Below are 18,219 nucleotides of genomic sequence, written 5' to 3' on the forward strand. Positions count from 1 at the left end.
CTGCCATGTAATCAATGTAGAGTAGGCCAACAACATTTACCAAAGCCCAAATGTTTGCTGACCAGAAAGACTTCTACACAGAGGAGCGAAGTTCAAACAAAAAGTTGGGGGCATGTGAGAAATTACTATTCACTGAAGTTCTGTGAAATGCTTCAAGGCACCCATAACAAAGGGTTAACCGCATTATTCAGATTTAAAGAAGTTATGCCTACAGTGGCATTCCAGAATCCGAAACACTAATGTCATATTTAACAGGTTCAAACAGATATGTTCTAATTCTCCATCAAAATAATGACATGAAAACAGGGTGGCAAGGAATATACTTATATTAAAAAAAACTTTTTGGAATATATTGAGCACAGAACCATTTACACATTTAACTGTGGCCCCTAGCTCCTTAATGCTTTGTGCACTGTCCGACTATTCCATTGCTTCACGGGGGACACTGGAGTTACGACACTAGGGTATAGACGTGGGTCAAGAAGAGTCTGGCACTTAAAATATTTCTAAAGATGTGACTGGCTCCTCCCACTCTATACCCCAGTTATAAAACTGAGCTCGAGAGGAGACAGAGGAAATACAAAGGAGAAGGAAAAGCTTATAAAGGAAATTAGCACAGCTGCAAACCAAACACACTGCACGTTGCACAGCAGTCACGCCATTAACAACACACTGCAGCAATGAGTGCGGAAGAAAACAACAACATCATGTAACTGTTAACCAGACACAACAGGAAGTAGCGCTGGGAGGGCGTCCAGTGTCCCCTGTGGAATCGGAGAAACAGATATACCGGTAGGTACCAAAATCCTGTTTTCTAGTTCATCCACTAGGGGACACTGGAGTTAAGACACTGGGGACATCCCAAAGCTCCCTTCGTGGCAGGGAGAGTGCTGAGAAATTTGCAACACCCGATGGCCAAAACTAGCATTCGAGCCCGCAAAAGGTATCAAACCTGTAAAACCTTACAAAGGTATGAAGAAAGGACCAAGTAGCCGCCCTACAAATTTGAGAATAGGAGGATCCCTTGTGCGCGCTGAGCGTGTAGAATGCGCATAAATGGAAACCGGCATGCGTTAAGAATTAGACAAATAAGCCAGACGAATATTCAGGCGGATCCATCTGTGGATCAGTCTGCTTTGACGCCGGGCAACCCTGCTTGGCTGCATCATAAAGAACAAAAAGAGCATCAGACTTACGGATCCCCTCAGTGCGAGAAACATAGATTCGGAGGACTTGCACCACATCCAGAGGATCCGAGGCTCCCAACGAATACTTCAAGTAAGGAGACCTGCAAGAAAAGGCGCCCAATTCTGAAACTCTTCTAGCAGAAGCAAACGCCATCAATAAAATCAGTTTCCAGGTAAGGAAGTCATTTTAGGCCAAAAGGTTCAAAGAACACAGACTGAAGAAAAGAAAGAACAAGGTTAAGATCCTATGGGAATGTAGGTGGAATAAAGGGAGGCTGTACATGAAGAACTCCTTGGAGAAAAGTCTGAACCTCGGGAAGCAGCGCCAGACGACGCTGAAAGAAAATAGATAAAGGCAGCAACCTGCACCTTAAGGGAACCCAACCGAAGCCCAGCATCCAAGTCTCTTTGCAGAAAAAGGTGGCGGCGAGGTAAATGGAAAGTAGTAGTAGAGGAACCACGCAGCTCACACCAGGACACATAAGATTTCCAAATTCAATGGTAATGTGCCAAGGTGATCGGCTTACGAGCCCAAAGCATTGCATGAATCACCTTCCTCAGAATTCCCTGACTTCTTAATATAGCGGTTTCAACAGCCATGCCGTCAAACGAAGACTACATAAATCAGGGTGAATGAAATGGCTCTGCTGCAGAATATCTGGTCGAAGCGGAAGAGGCCAAGGATTGTCCGCCAAGAGGGAGAGAAGATCCGAGTACCAAGCTCGGCAAGGCCAATCCGGAGCCACCAAAATGGCCGTCACCAAATCGAGTTTCATGCACTTGAGCAAGCGAGGAATCAGAGGGAACGGTGGAAACAGGTACACCAGATCGTATGGCCAGGGTAAAGACAAAGTGTCTGCTCAAACCGCCTTGGGATCCCTCGTCCTGGATCAATACAGAGGTAATTGGTGATTGTATCTGGAGGCCATGCGATCTGAGGTACGCCCCAACTGAACACCAGACGCCGGAAGCCCTCGGGATGAAAAGCCCATTCCCACGGATGAAGATCCTGCCGACTGAGGTAGTCTGCTTCCCAGTTGTCTACTCCCAGGATGACGATTGCGGAGATGGTCAGGACATTCCTTTCTGCCCATCTGAGAATGTGTCTTGCCTCTTGCATTGTCATGCGGTTGCGAGTCCCACCTTGGCAATTGATGTGCGCCACAGCTGTGACGTTGTCCGACTTGAAACAAACCGGTTTCACCCGTAACAGAGGATCTGCTGCAAGGAGAGCGTAATAGATGGCTCGCAGTTCTAGGACATTGATTGGCAAAAGAGACTCCTGGCGTGTCCAGCGTCCCTGGAACTGGTTGTTCAAGGTCACCGTCCCCCAACCTCAGAGATTGGCATCCGTGGTCAGCAGAATAGATGTCCTTCCAGTAGGTGATCCGTCTGGAGCCATGAAAGTAGAGAAATCTGAGACTGCGGAGACAAGGTTACCAGATGATGCATCTGCAGATGAGATCCGAACCATTGGGACAAAATATCCAACTGGAACGTTCTGGAGTGAAACCAATCGAACTGGATGGCATCGAAGGATGCCACCATCTTCCCTAGCAGTCTGATGCAATCGTGGATAGACACACGTTTGGGTGTGAGGACTAGAAGTACCAAGTCCTGGATTGCCTGTGCCTTGTACAGAGGAAGAAAATTCGCAGTGACAGTGTCCAGAATCATCCCCAGAAACTGAAGCCGTTGAGATGGTATCAACTGGGACTTCTGGAAATTGATGATCCAGCCTTGTTGAATGAGGAACTGGTGTGTCAAGGCTACATGTTCCAGTAGATTTTCCCTCGACGAGGCTTTGATTAGAAGGTCGTCCAAGTATGGGACAATGTTAACTCCCTGTGAGCGAAGATTGGCAATTATCACCGCCATTACCTTGTTGAAGACCCTGGGAGCCGATAATAGGCCAAATGGCAGGGCCTGAAACTGGTAATGGGAATACAGAATCGCAAACCATGATGAGGCTTCCAAATGGGATGTGAAGATACGTATCATTGATGTCTAAGGAGACCAGATATTCCACCTCTTCCAATACCACAATCACTGAATGGAGGGATTCCATCTTGAATCTGTGATAAGACAGGTAAAGATTTAAAGATTTTAGGTTCAAGATGGGTTGGACCGAACCATTTGGTTTGTGGACTAAGAAAAGATTTGAATACAAACTCTGGTTCCTTCGGGAAGTTGGAACTGGAACCAGGACCTCTGAGGCCAAAAGTCTGTTGATTGCCTGCTGAATGACAAGACGTTTCTCCGGATCGACAGGAAGATCTGTGGCGAAAAACCAAAATGGAGGATGAAATGCAAAGTCGATCTTGTAGCCTTGACCGACCAAACTGCAAGCCCAGGAGTCCCAACACGTTTTGGCCCAGGCCTCCGCAAACCCCAGAAGGCGAGCATCCACCTTAAGAGTCCCCCAGGAGGGACAGGAGCCCATCGTATGACAGGCTTCGGCTCGGGAAGACAAAAGCTGGCAGCCTGGCGTCCTCTAGCACGATCTCCTCTGGTAACGGATGAAGGTCTGCCCTGGAATTTAGCAGAAATGTGAACGAACGCAAGGAAGGCACTTTAAAGGACCGTCGTGGAGAGGTTGCTGAAGGTGGCAAAAAGGTGCTTTTTCCACCCGTGGCTAGAGAGCACCTATTCGGTCCTGAACTAGATCTCTCTAGCTTCCCTGGGGTGGCTGGCCTTCGCTGGCTTTTTTGGGTTCTGCGCCCCAGACTTTGACCAAGTATTAGGGACCTCCAGTATCAGAGAAGCCGTGACGTGGCCTGGAGGCTTAGCCATATTTTTGCAAATATATGCGACTGAGATCTCTGAATTATCTACCACTATGTAGTTTTTCACATCTTATTGCTGATTTCATTCTGAGTGCTGGGGGAATACTTTTTGCTGTTTCTTAAACCCCTACTTTTGGACTGGCTCCCCAGCAACACAGCAGAGCCTGCAGCACCAGCATCCCTGCTATTCAGCACTCGTGGAAAATGGCACCGCTCTGTGCAGAGCGCGCCAATTGAGGGAGAAAGTGGCTATAATGTCAGCCTGCATAAGGTCTGCCCCCTCTAGCGCGGGTCCCCGGACGGAATAACTGTTTGTTATGAGGGCTATACAAGCGCCATCACTCTCCTCACCGGCATCCTATACAGTACCGGACCGTGGGGAGAAGCAGGGATGTAGAGACAGCCGCGGGAGTACCGCGCTGTACTAAGGCCATCCGCTTTCTTCCCCCAGCTATCGGGAGGAGAGCTGTCGCTACCCAACAGTGCAGGCAACAAGTACCGCACTGAGAGCCCAGACTTAACACCGCTCCTGCTAATCAGGAGCGGTGTGTATACTCTCAGTTCTGCTGCTGGGGTGCTGGGCTGAAGAAGAGTGAGGTTTCTGCTGTGGCGAGTCTCCTTGAGACTGAGGTCTCATTGACTCCTTATCAGGGCACCGGACATTGGCAGCAGTAGCTGTGGCGGTGCCCTCCCCAGCGCCTCCCACGTAGCAGGCAGGCAGTCGCAGAAAGCAACCTGCCTGTCCTCATCAAAACATGCTTAAAAATAAATATATAAGTGAAAAATAAATCCAATAGGGCTGGAGACAGCCCACAGTGCTCCGGCTTATCTCAGGCACATTTTAAAAACTGCGGCTGATGGGGTATAGAGGGGGAGGAGCCAGTCACATCTTTAGAAATGTTTAAAGTGCCAGGCTCTTCTTGACTCACGTCCATACCCCAGTGTCGTAACTCCAGTGTCCCCTAGTGGATGAAGGAGAAATATCCGATACCTCTGCTACCTCTTCTTGTGAAGAGGCACTCTGAAGCAGACCTTCCATAGGACTGAACTAATGCTGAGCTTTGACATTTCTGGGAACTAGCTCCTGAAGAGTTAATTCTCTTTTTATACATCTGACAGATTATATTGTTCTAGTTTCAAACCTGCAATATCTCCCTTTATCAGACATGACAGGCAAAAAGGAAAAAACAAACAAAAAACGCAAAAAAAGAAAAGTAAATCCTGTAACAGTAGAGACAGAAATAGTGTGTGAATAAATCAAATGAAACAACTTAATCTGGAGCTTTTGGAGAGTAGTAGTAGTAGGAGTTGCTGGTGGCGTGACTTAGCTATTGGTGGAATTAAGTCCATAAACTGAGATCACAAAGGAAGCAGAATTATGCTACTTTAGGATCCAGCACCATTCTCAGCACTCCAGTCCTTTCTGCGTGAGCAAGGATCAGTGTGATGCTGCATAACAGATGATCACCCTCGTTACCCAGACTCCGTACTTTGCACCGTAGAGTGCCGGACAAGGCTGTTAGATGCTTGACCGTTATTCACTGCCTCTCTTCTCACCAAAGCAGCAAGTGGGGAGATACTCACCCAGCCATTATCCCCAGTGTATGGTAAGGCACTGGTGCACCCTCACAATAATGGGGTGGCCCCTGGTCAGTAACGGCACCAGTAGTGAAGTGGTTCCACTCATAAGTAGTTCAACATTGGGAGTGGTATGCTTTAGGAAGCACCACTGAAAACAGCGTCTCAACATGCTACATTGTGCAGGCCGCTAAAATTAAGCTAATGAAACAGATTAAAATAAAGCACCTTGTCCCTGTGGGCAAGTTATATATAAAATAAAATAAAAAAAAAGGATGTTTGAAAGCAGGATGGTAATATTCGTGTGTTTGTGTGTGGGGCAGGGTGCCATAGACTTTTTTTTTTACGTGCCAAGGAGCCCCTAAAACCCTATGGTGCAATATCTCCAAAAGGATGAAACCAAAAGCCAGAAATCAAGGGAATGGTGGATCTCCTCTTAAAAGATTAAATAAATTGTGTTAAATAACTGACATATCAATCTTTATTAGTAACCATCAAGCCTGCCAAGTTAAGATAGGTTGGATGAATAAAATAGCCTGAAATTATTCTGCACTTTAACTTTTATAATGTGGTCTGTCAAGAGCAGGGCTGCATTATCAGGAAGTCTGTATTGGAAAGAGGCAGATCCCCTACGACGTGTTGGGTTTCCTGAAATCATAAACATATCCAACTCTTATCCAATCCTCAATTTATAGTGACCACACAAGAAATCACAAAAACTTACTCAAAGAAAAATTCTTCTGACCAAACAGGATTTTGGCCTTCTCGGGCATGTGTCTTTGCTACTTGTACACTATTCAGGTAGATATTACAGTACGGACTAGTAAAGTGTTTGACTGGGAGCTTGTGTGCTTCTTCTACATGCAAATGGAGACTGCTGACCTAGAAAAATAACAAATAAAAAAAGCAATGAAATGCAAGCTACAATATCAGTTGCCTGCACAAATATACATACAAAACAATCTTATCAAAAAGTAATACAGTCAGGGTCAGTACCAGAAAACAGAATACGTAGTTTTTGAGAGCAGGGGCATTTACTAAGTTACAGTTTAACAAAGCTGCCAATGTTTGGCTGCTTTTGCTGATGGATTTAAAACCGCAACATATATAAATGCTAACCCAGACTGGTTTAGCATTTATTTGTGTTCCCGTTTTAAATCCGATCATGGGCAGAATTGACAAACCACAGACTAATCTGGCCCCAAGTGTGCTTGAGATAAATTATTCTGTGAACATACGATTGTACTGTAAGAAAATCGAAGTATGAGAGAGAATTATTTTACTAAATTATCATTTCATTAAATGTATAGTATTGTCTTATTGGATGCATTCGGTTATACTTGGGAGTGTCTGGGACATCAACCAGTAATTAAATTTTTTGCTACTAGAAATATTTTGACAAATATATGTTTCCGTTTTAAAAGTTTTCATTTTCCTAATGGAAAAATATTATGCACTGACTGCACCAGCTTAATTTATCTTTTGTTTAGTAGTATTTTCAAGGTGGTAAATTCTTAGTCTCCGCTACACCCTGCAGGCTGAACCTAGATCATTGAATTTTACTTTACTAACTACTCAAGGTAAAATTAGCTTCTGCATTGATAATGTTAGATTATACTGTAGTGTACAGTAACTAGATTAATCAACCATCATATTTAAAAGGGTATTAAAAAATTACAGGGTTAATATGACATTAATATAGGATACATAATCAACAACAAAAAATTGAAAAAGTGCAGGGCAACAAGACTTTAAACACTATACATTTCAAACAAACCTGCCGAAGACGTTTATTCGATGTGACTTGTGTTGTCTTTCGTAGACTGCAAAATGCCTGAAGACTTTTCATCCAGTCCTAATAATATATAAAACACAGATTACATTCTAAAGGCTATTGCATTGTCATTTTACCCCCTTTGCTGCTGAACCTAGTTAGGCACTTTGTGGGCTGGTCGCATTCAAACATCAGTATCTGTAAGCAGTCGTGCAGTACGCACACAAATTATATTAGCTTTTTTCCGACTACTCTGAATTTCCAGAAATTAGCATTAGTTTACATATTTATCCTCAAAAGTCAAAAGCAGTCTACCAAAAATAAGTACTTTCTTATTGCAGTTACAAGAATTTGAATTAAAAGCAAAAATAGGAATTTTGGTCAACTTACAGTTGAATCCTTTTCTCTTAAGCAGGCTGGGGAACACTGGACCATGGGATTGTCGGTTGGAGCTGAAGCAGGCACCTAATGACACTGTAGCTTTAACTCCTAGCTCCTCTCCCCTGCAATCCCATAAGCCCAGTACTTTTTTAAAAGAGTCTGGAGAGGAGTAGCAGGAACCCCGTGAAACTGTCAGAACAGCCAAACAAAGCAGTAGGGAAAAAAACGATCAAGAACCAAACACCTCTTACGCCTGAGCGCGAGGGAGGGATCGCAGTGTTCCCCAGCGTTGCTGAAAGAGAAAATAGGATTTTTGGTCAACTGTTCCCCAGCCTGCTTAAGAGAAGAGGATTCAACGGTTAGTTGACCAAAAATCCTATTTTCTCTTTCAGCAACGCTGGGGAACACTGGACCATGGGACGTTCAAAAGCCGCCCCTAGGGGAGAGAATGCTCAGGCTGCCTGACCAGAGTACTGTACGCCCAAAGTGGGCACCGCCGGAGGCAAAAAAAACCCTGAAATGTAAAAATGAGCAAACGTGCAGACAGGGGACCATATAGCTGCACACCGGCCCTGTGCTGCTGAAGACCCGTGTCGCGCTGCCCATAAGAGTGCCACCGCCCTAGCGGAAGGTGCCGATACCCGGTCTGGTGGTGGAAGAACCGCACCAGAATAGGCTGAAGGGAGACCGAGCAGCCCCAACGCGCAATGGGCTGCTGAGTAGCTGGCCCAACCTGTGCATGCGTGTCAGAAGGACCCGTCAAGAACAGTGCGGCGTACCAAGAAGGCAGATCCCAGGAACTGCAGAGAACAGCACAACTAGCAGAGTCATATCACCCCAATTTCCGGGAATCTGCCGAAGGAGGAAGAATCGGGAGTACAATATCCTGGTGTAAGTACAAGGCCGAAATTCTGTAGGGAGAAACCGAAGATAAGAAAACAGGTGGCTTGCCAACCCTAACATGGAACTATGCCGAGGGAAGGCAATAGCCCTAAGGAAGACCAGCATCCAGGCAACAGACTGAAGATCCATTGAACGCAGAGACTCCAATGGAGCCTGTGTGAGAACCGATGGGACTTGAGTATACTCCCACAGCATCCCCTGCAGACGAAATGGTGGCTTAATCTGCAGCACATCTTGGGAGGAAAAAACCAAAGCGCTGTGAAGAAAATGACAGGACCTGTAAAAAAATCTGTATAGACAAAACTAAGTCGGAAACCAGCCTCCAAAGAAGGAAGGCCAAGAAACGGGAGAGAACCTGTAACGGTTACACCAGAAGTGGCAGAGATTCCAAACCCGGAGGAGAGTGCAAGATAGTCCGGACCACGAGAGAGAAACACCTGCAGCTCTCTCACTCCAAGTTGCAGAAGTCCGACCGTGAAAAACAACAAAGGAAAATGCCCTTGTAGAAAACGGCCTAGTCGCCGCTGGTCTGGACGAAGTGGAAGACACCAACCCCAGACCTGTAGACTTTGGGAAAACGTCTGCGTACCATGACCCGCGTACCCAGCCTGGAGCCACTAGGAGCATCTTCCCTTGGGAGGCCGCAGTGCCCCTGGAGACCTGAGGAAACAGCGCAAACAAATGCTCTGCCTGAAAAATTCCATGGAACAGTCAAGGCAGCCACTTGCGGAAATCAGCGGATACCCGGATCACATACCAAAACTGTAGAGCCTCTCCAATGTGCCGAGAGGCCCTGTGATCCTCTCGCGGAAGGCCTCACACATGAATGGTAAGACCACCACTGGAAGGTGAGACCCCCGTCCTGGGGGAAACATGGTTCTGCCGAGGACGTCTACTGTCCAACTACTAGGATGACCACCAGTGAAAGAGACGGAACAAAGGTCTCCTCCCCGGAAAGACATAAGCATCGCCGCCATGCTTGTGTCTCTGCTTGAAGATGTACCGATGCCACTGCCGGGTCGTTGTTCGACCGGCCGCGGCCAGCGAGGACAGCCAGTGCTCCCAATAGAGTTAGAATAATGGCTTGGAGTTCGAGCCCATTGAACAGCCAAGCCGTTGTGGACGGTGATCCAATGGCCCCAGAGCCGAAAAGCAAGTTCACGGTCCCTCAGCCCAGGAGACTCCTGGCTGTGATCACAAAGAGCAAAAGTAGGGTACCTGACGAATGACTGGACCTGGAGGACCCACAGAGTGTAACGTATGCTGTTGGACCGAATGGAAACAAAGACGTGAGTGATGCCGAGCAACCCAGTCACGTTTGGAGAATTAGTGGAGACCAACATGCCCCACAAGACCGATGGGCGAGCCACCGACCGAATCTGTGACTAAGGTCAATAGGGCCATCCACTGGCCGCAGCAAGAAAAACCCTGCTGGTGTCGGAGGCTACCTGGAGAACTGAAGGCACAGACAAGTAAACAAGGGAGACCTTGGCAAAATCGGGATACAGAACTGATTCGAAAGTACTTGAAAACAAGTGACCTAGGAAGGTTCGTAACTGTAAAGCTGAGGCAACCATCCCAAGCAGAACCTCCAAATGGGTTTAAATTAAAATACGGTCTGTGCACACTATGCGCAGCAGTGCCGACTGTGTGGTGTTGCAAAAACACAGAGCCTAGGCTCCACCAAATTGTAGGGCCCGGAATAGACAGGGGACAGAGTTGATTACCCGCTGAAGAAGTAGAATGACCTGCCCAAACGGAACCTGAATCTACATGCACTGAACTACACACTCCCCGATGCTCAAGCCACGAGGAGCCTAGAGCTGCTGAAAGGAGCCATTCGGTATGAGAGTGCGACTGAACTGGAACAAAATTTGCCGGCTGAGAGTGGAAAGCAAGCACAGCCCAAGCAAAACCCATAGCCGGGGTTCAAACCTGTCACTACATGCTTAGCAGCAAGGCAGCTTACCAATAAAGTCATCAACTGCTACCCTCTTGCACCACATTCTAGTGATGTGTAAAAAAAAAAACTAAAAAAAACACTCCGCAGGCGGACCTCCGAGGTCCCAGATGGAACCCCTAGAGAAAGATGCCAAGCACTCCTACGCCTGTAGATGGCACTCAACGGTCACGGAACTGGAGCAACCTCTCTCCCACCAGCATACCAGCAATGACACGAAAAGGACATTCTCACCCCTCTGGGAGAGTGCAAAACCTTGTAAGTTGCTGCGCATGCAATACGGCTAATGGGCCCCAGGAAGGAAGACTATGCCTCCAAGACCACCACCTAGCTGCACGCACAGCAGAGGATTCCTGAAAAAAAAAAAAAAACATGCCAGGAACCAGACATAAATCCTGCAAACACCGGCCGCAAAGCACAGAGCCAGTGCGGGACAAATCCAGGCTGGTAACTTTACCAATAATGGAACAGAGATGGGGAATACCAAAGTCTCAATGTGGTCACCCCATGAAGTGCCACCAGGCACCAACCTGCCGAGAGCCCCTTGCCCACACAGGTCCCACACTAGTGGTTGCAGCACCCGCGATGCTGGTGCAACACCAGGTCCTATACACACACACAAGGTGCATGGGAGGACCCATTGACCAGAACACAGCAAAATCCCTGCATACAAGCATACAGTTAGGGTTGTAGCGGCAACTGAACCCACGACCACAGTGTGGTGAGGCAATAGTGCTGACCATTACACTGTCTGTGTCGGCAAAGCCACCCCCAATACCTGAGCGAGTGTGGCGCAAATAGATGTAGTCCTCACTGACGTCAGTAAAGCAGCAACAAATTCTCAGAGGGTTAAAACCCTGTAACTGTCACCTGCTACATCAGTACTACCTGAGCACTCTCTCTTTCTGGCACCTGACCCACCTGGGAGGCAGATGTAAATTAGAACCAGCAGAAATAATAAATGCCCCAGACAAATAAATATACTTAGCTGTGAAAGACCAAATGCTGTAGAGGAGAGGAGCTAAGAAGAGGACTGCAGCAGGCGATGATCCCAGCCTGCAGGTTCCAAATAACTCCGGCGCTCAGCAGCCATCTTTCTGGACGGATTGCTGCAGCAGCCAGGACTTTACCAGTGCTGCTGTAATGTGCAGCACACAGATCCTAGACTAGAACAAAAATAAAAATATATTTACAAATAAAATATTAACATATAGCTTCCTACAAGGGCTGCACTGCAGCCCATCCAAAATGTGCCCTACTCCTCAGGCACTTAAAGACGACTGGGCTTATGGGATTGCAGGGGGAGTAGCTAGGAGTAAAAGCTACAGTGTCATTAAGTGCCTGCTCCAGCCCCAACCGACAATCCCATGGTCCAGTGTTCCCCAGCCTTGCTGCAAGAGAAATTCCTGTATTTTTTTTTAACCATCACCACTAAAGACTTTGTGGTTCTTGCTTTGGCATTAATGCACCTTTCCAGAACAGCAAAGAGCAGATTCCACACTCAGGTGTTCATAACAAAACCTGTACTTGAAAGTAATACTCCATTTTTTTTTTCTTTATTTAATTTTTACATGTTGGAATGAAACGCATTAAAATGTGTAGGAATAACATGGTAGCCAAACAAGGTGCACCCTTTTGAAAAATAAAACCTACCACATAAAATGAGGGAACCCCTGTGTTTATTGACTGCTGGATTATGGCATTAGAACCCCACCAAACAATCTCTGAATTTTTTAACGCTTTCAGTAGTATATGGTGCATATTGTCCGGTAATAAATTGACAAACCGTACTTAGTATAGTTTGAAAGAGGGGGCTCATGAGTGTGTAGGTGCCAGGACAGGGGTGATCATGCACTTTAAGTGCTCTCTCCATCTGCTGGCTATACAAGTCTGTCTGTAAATCGGGTGATATTGTCTGGTGATCACCAGAAAGACAACAACTTAGGGGGGCACATCATTTGAAAGAGACCCTCTAATATTTTACATAAGTGTGCCCCTCAGTTTATTAAAGCCAGCTGTGTACAGCCAGTGTACAAACTACTTCAGAAAGTTACTTACTAACAATAAATGTGTAGATGTTGTGGTGAACTAGATTTGGGGGATTTGTTCAGCTCTGGTCTAGGTACATAAAACGGCCTAGCAACATCAATATTCAAAATAGGAGGCCGCCTTATTGTTCACGAGATATAAATTGTATAGACACTTATTTAAAGTATCTACATCTCCTACCATAGATTGCAAAATAGGTATGATTTTGAAACATTAAAACTATATCCTCCTATATTAGTCTGATTTCATCCACCTACAGATGTATCCTTGTTCATCTAGCCTCAATACGCCATACAGAGCGATATGCCCGGCGTGAGTGAACCGCCAGTCCCGTGCAACTGTGCTAGGTATTTTTTTTCCCCACGAAAATGCGTATGTCGCAATGCGATGTGACTAGGACACACCAAGAGACACTGCTGATTAACACTTGTGTATCTGTGTGTGACTGAGTCTGTAAATGGAACTTGGCATGGATAAAAGCTGCGGTTGTTGCATCGTAGCACTTCACATACTGATTGAGAGACTTTGTCGCACACAGATATACAAGTGTCACATAAATTAATCAGCACAGTTGCCTGGTACGTCCTAGTCGCATCTCAACATATGCATTTAAGAAAAAAAAAAAAAGACAGAAAAAAAAAGACTAGCAGAGTCACACTGGACCAGGTGCGCCCAGGAGGGCTGTTTGGTGAGACTGCACCAAAAACGAGTGACGACACTTCTGTATGTCATACTTGAGAGGGAAAAAGTATTATTACATTACAGCAAATTAACACACTCTACCATCTCCTTGCATATTAAGTTTTGAGGGGACATACAGAGCAATGTTATGAGGCCACAATGCAACAAGCAGCATACTCCTCCAATATGTAACACGCCACCTAGTGGTCACATTTTGAGAATATAATTAATATATATATATATATATATATATATATATATATATATATATTTCATTTCATCCCTCAGGTATGTGATATTTCATCTCTCATCCTGCCTACTGCATATATACTCTGCATAGACCTTCATGCAATCATGTGCAGTTTTTAAATGTATGTGATATTTCATCTCTCATCCTGCCTACTGCATATATACTCTGCATAGACCTTCATGCAATCATGTGCAGTTTTTAAATGTATGTGATATTTCATCTCTCATCCTGCCTACTGCATATATACTCTGCATAGACCTTCATGCAATCATGTGCCGTTTTTAAATGTATGTGATATTTCATCTCTCATCCTGCCTACTGCATATATACTCTGCATAGACCTTCATGCAATCATGTGCCGTTTTTAAATGTATGTGATATTTCATCTCTCATCCTGCCTACTGCATATATACTCTGCATAGACCTTCATGCAATCATGTGCAGTTTTTAAATGTATGTGATATTTCATCTCTCATCCTGCCTACTGCATATATACTCTGCATAGACCTTCATGCAATCATGTGCCGTTTTTAAATGTATGTGATATTTCATCTCTCATCCTGCCTACTGCATATATACTCTGCATAGACCTTCATGCAATCATGTGCCGTTTTTAAATGTATGTGATATTTCATCTCTCATCCTGCCTACTGCATATATACTCTGCATAGACCTTCATGCAATCATGTGCAGTTTTTAAATGTATGTGATATTTCATCTCTTGCATAGAATTGTTTTTACATGTATAGTCTATATTGTTCAGTGAAGCATAGTTTATGGTATATATCTGGCCTGGCTTTTGCTCCAACTCAGAGCAAGTTATCTCCTTTGATCAGCAGAGCAATTGAGTCAGTTGTAGCCTGTCTTAATCAAGGATACCACTCCTTTATATTCAGTCTAGGGGCAGCTGGGGCTGTTTGCAGCTGGGGTTAAAAACACCAAGTGTTAAATGCACAAAGTGTGATTACTTAACAGTTAATCAAACAGTTGAACAAACATTGACCAACATCTAAGGTAATTTCAGATTAAGAAACTGATTGCTTTAAAATTTGACTAAAAATAACAAACCTAAAACTCACCATGTACTACACATTTCTTTTTATCAACTCTTTCCTTTGTATTTTCTCTAAGGATTTAACATCCCTAACTCTCCCTGCATCTCCCCTCTCTGGGCACACTGCCGCCCTATTGAGTCACTCACCTCCTCTAAAAACTAATGAGCTTTCTTTTCATGAAAAATTGACAATTACAACCTCATTGTGTCACTATAAAAAACTTTTACACACCTACAACTATATCTACTTCTCCATCCTTCCGCTTTTATTATCTGGTGACATATCACCAAATCCAGGCCCCACACACGGACAGCGGAATAAATAATGGAATAAATATCCTGCAAACCTCACATGTCTCCCATCACCCTCCAAATCAATAAATGTGCCTTATAGAATTCACACTTGATCACAAATTATTTTACATCTGAACATCTCTTAACAATAACTGCTTTCACCAATTTCGACATTTACCTGAGACTGCTGGTTCACACGTTAACCACACTCTCTAAATAGCCCCACATGAAGTGGCTTCTGCCACCCGTCGGACTTCACGTAAACTGATATAACAGCCATGGCTCTCCACAGACACCTACAAAAACTGCCTCTTAAAGAAGAATGTCAGTGGCGTAAATCTTAATTCAAATGACTTCCACACATACTGTAAAATAGGAATCCACCCATCTGTCATCCTAACCCTCTGTCCCATGCTCACTGTCTACCCCATCTGTGTCACCCCTGTCTGTCCATCCCCTTTAGAATGTAAGCTCTCACGAGCAGGGCCCTCTTTCCTCTTGTGCTTATCCTTTCTTTACTTATACTATCTGCTCTATACTCAAAAGCACCTAACCCGTGACTTTTGCCATCCTGCTACTGTTGCAGCAGTGTTTATATACCATGTACTTGTCTTGTAGTGTTTTAAACTGTATGACACTGTTTTCTTGTTCTGTTCAACTGTTTCTGTACTATGTTTCTGTACTATGTAAGGCGCTGCGGAACCCTTGTGGCGCCATATAAATAAAGGATAATAATAATAATAATAATAATATATATATATATATATATATATATACACACACACACACACACACACATACACACACTATTATATATATATATACTCATATATACACACACATATACATATTTAAAATTAATTTTCATGTGTTAAAATGCATTGTCCAGAGATACTGAAATAACATTACTTTATTTTAAAGAACACTTTTATTCATGCATTCCATGTAAGTAAATATTAAAGTTACCTCAGCTTGCTCTGGAGTATCACCAGCAAAGTAGAATATATAATGTTCCTCACTAAAGTGCTGAACTACAATTTGGAAACAATTTTGTCTAAAAAACAAACAGGATATATTATTTCAGGCACATATAACAATGTAAATACTAGCTGCAATTTGCACAAGGTTCAATGTACGTTTTAAGCAAACTGTTCTAATGATCCTAAACCTCTGTATGTGAAGATGATGTGATGTATAAGAAAAGGCAATGTGGTAAGCCATCAGCTGTGCAACAAGCACATCTGAAAAAAAAAAAAGCTAAAAAAAAGTGCTGAGGTGTAGGGAAGAAAAAAAAACACCCCCAAATAAAGAAAAACAAAAACAAATTCAAACATTTACTGCCTCACGCTCAACATTCCTGGACGCAGCATGAGTAACACATACTTCAGTGGAGCTTTTTTTTTAAAAAAAACAAGAATAAAAAATAAAAAAAACCACTATCCAGCTACTATCTTGTCAACTTTAAAGAGATCTTCACATAGTCATGACGGTTCAGTAATTTATCCGCTAATTTATCTTTATTGGGTTGAAGAAGAGACAGCTTTTGTCATAGGGTTAGGGAGCATCCTGATTATCAGACAAGACTATGAAAAAAAATAAAAAATGAATAAAAAAGCTACAAATATGCAGTGTTAAGGTGTGTACACACGGTACGACTTAAAATGGATGATATGCACAATAAAGATATCGACCATCGCCCATGCATGCAGGCCAACCTGGTCAATATCGACCAGGTTACTATAGGGCCCTGCGATCGTTGATCGTGGGTCGTTATAGTCGTTGGTGGGTACATGGTACCCACCAACATAGTCGTTGGTGGGTACAGCACATCCAGGAGATCGAACAACGATATAGTTATCGTTGTCGATTATCCCGTGTGTATGCACCACAACTCCTAGCAAACGATTAGAAATTTTCTTACTGGCACTACAAATATGACAATATGAAAGGTTTAGAGCACTTTATTTTATTTTTTTGTGTACCAGTTTTCATAAATCCCCAATATTAAGCACCTGTCATTCATGTCAGCACATAGCAGACCATGTGCAAGAGATATAGCAATGAACAAATACCACACCGGAGTAAGTTTAAGTTCACTTTATTATACAAAGAGTTTTCAGCTTTACATCCCTATAGAGAAGTGTTTCCCCAACTTCCTTTACTTCTGATTCAAAATAGCTGCTTTTCTTATAGCTCACTTCAGTTAGGTTGCACAGTTTGAATATCCTCGTCTTTGCTGCCCCTCTTGTTCATCTATACTGTACGTCCAGTTTAAATGTACACAGTGACATATTACAGCATGAGGAGTGTACGAGAGGAATGGAATGAAGTTACATCACAAGGCAATCCCTCATGCCACACCTGCTGCAGACTGTATGGGGATGGCAAGGCATTGATTTCATTAGGTGGGCTTGTATCTTGTCACACAATGTGGTATTGGAGAGTGTCATAAGAGTTGTATACGCTAATTTACGCAGCACTGCAATAAATCTAGGATGCCGACCGAAAGCAACCGCATAGGCAGCTACAGATATACTAAAGACACTGTTTACACTCTATAAGATAGGTTTCCAACAAAAAAATAGGGTTGAGGACTTTGTGAATCATGTAGGGTCACACCATCACTCTTCTGCTAGGTGAAGTAGGGGATAAATTCCATTACTTCAAGTCTAACCCAGCATCACTAAGTAACAATCTGCTCTAATACAGGTCTGCTGGTATGACACTTTTCCAAGGAGGGACAAAGCCATTTTAGAGGACAAAAAAGCAGCTTTAAAACAATAAAAAAAAAATACATTTAAAGTTCAAGTGTGAAAACTGGATAGTAAGACATTTGGAATCTCTCACCTGCCAAACAGACTGTCATGGACTACATAAGCAGAACATACACTCAAATCAATCAATCCTTTGGGTTTGGTTGCACGCTTTTCACTTTCAAAATAAATAAGCTGGGCATCATTGCCCTCTAAGATAAAATACAAGTTCTTCCACCGTTTGCCTTTACCTACAAAGAAAAAGCACACACACACCCATTAGCTTCCATTAGGTCCGACAGACATGGCCCTAACATGTTACAGGTAAATGTGAACTAGCCTGAATGGGTTCTCTTGATGTAAAGATTCAGGTAATTGGTGCAAAGGTCTATACTAAGGGAAGCAAACAAAACATTAATACATAGTTCAAGGCAAGTCGGTTTTGTACACGTATCTTATGTGTTTTAACTGTGCGCATGCTTCAGAGATGAGCGTACCAAGTATGTAAGATGCAGCTTTATATGCATCTCAGCTGCACCTTCACTTGCAGCTATAGAGGAGTAATGGGG

General features: G+C 43.9%; 1 protein-coding gene across 2 annotated transcripts in view; it reads right to left on the reverse strand.

The window, feature by feature from the left end:
• RASA1 (RAS p21 protein activator 1) overlaps nt 1-18,219 on the reverse strand; it is a 102,578-nt gene that overhangs the window by 33,605 nt on the left and 50,754 nt on the right. For both annotated transcript variants that reach the window (XM_088457948.1, XM_088457949.1), the window contains exons 11-14: nt 17,745-17,901; nt 15,864-15,951; nt 7,329-7,406; nt 6,276-6,433 (exon numbers count right to left, since the gene is read on the reverse strand). In XM_088457948.1, the coding sequence (XP_088314074.1) occupies nt 6,276-6,433; nt 7,329-7,406; nt 15,864-15,951; nt 17,745-17,901 (481 nt within the window). The remainder of the gene's footprint in view (nt 1-6,275; nt 6,434-7,328; nt 7,407-15,863; nt 15,952-17,744; nt 17,902-18,219) is intronic.

This window comes from Taudactylus pleione, unplaced genomic scaffold (genome assembly GCF_031769625.1).
Source record: "Taudactylus pleione unplaced genomic scaffold, aTauple2 ptg000792l, whole genome shotgun sequence".
Classification (NCBI taxonomy): domain Eukaryota; kingdom Metazoa; phylum Chordata; class Amphibia; order Anura; family Myobatrachidae; genus Taudactylus; species Taudactylus pleione.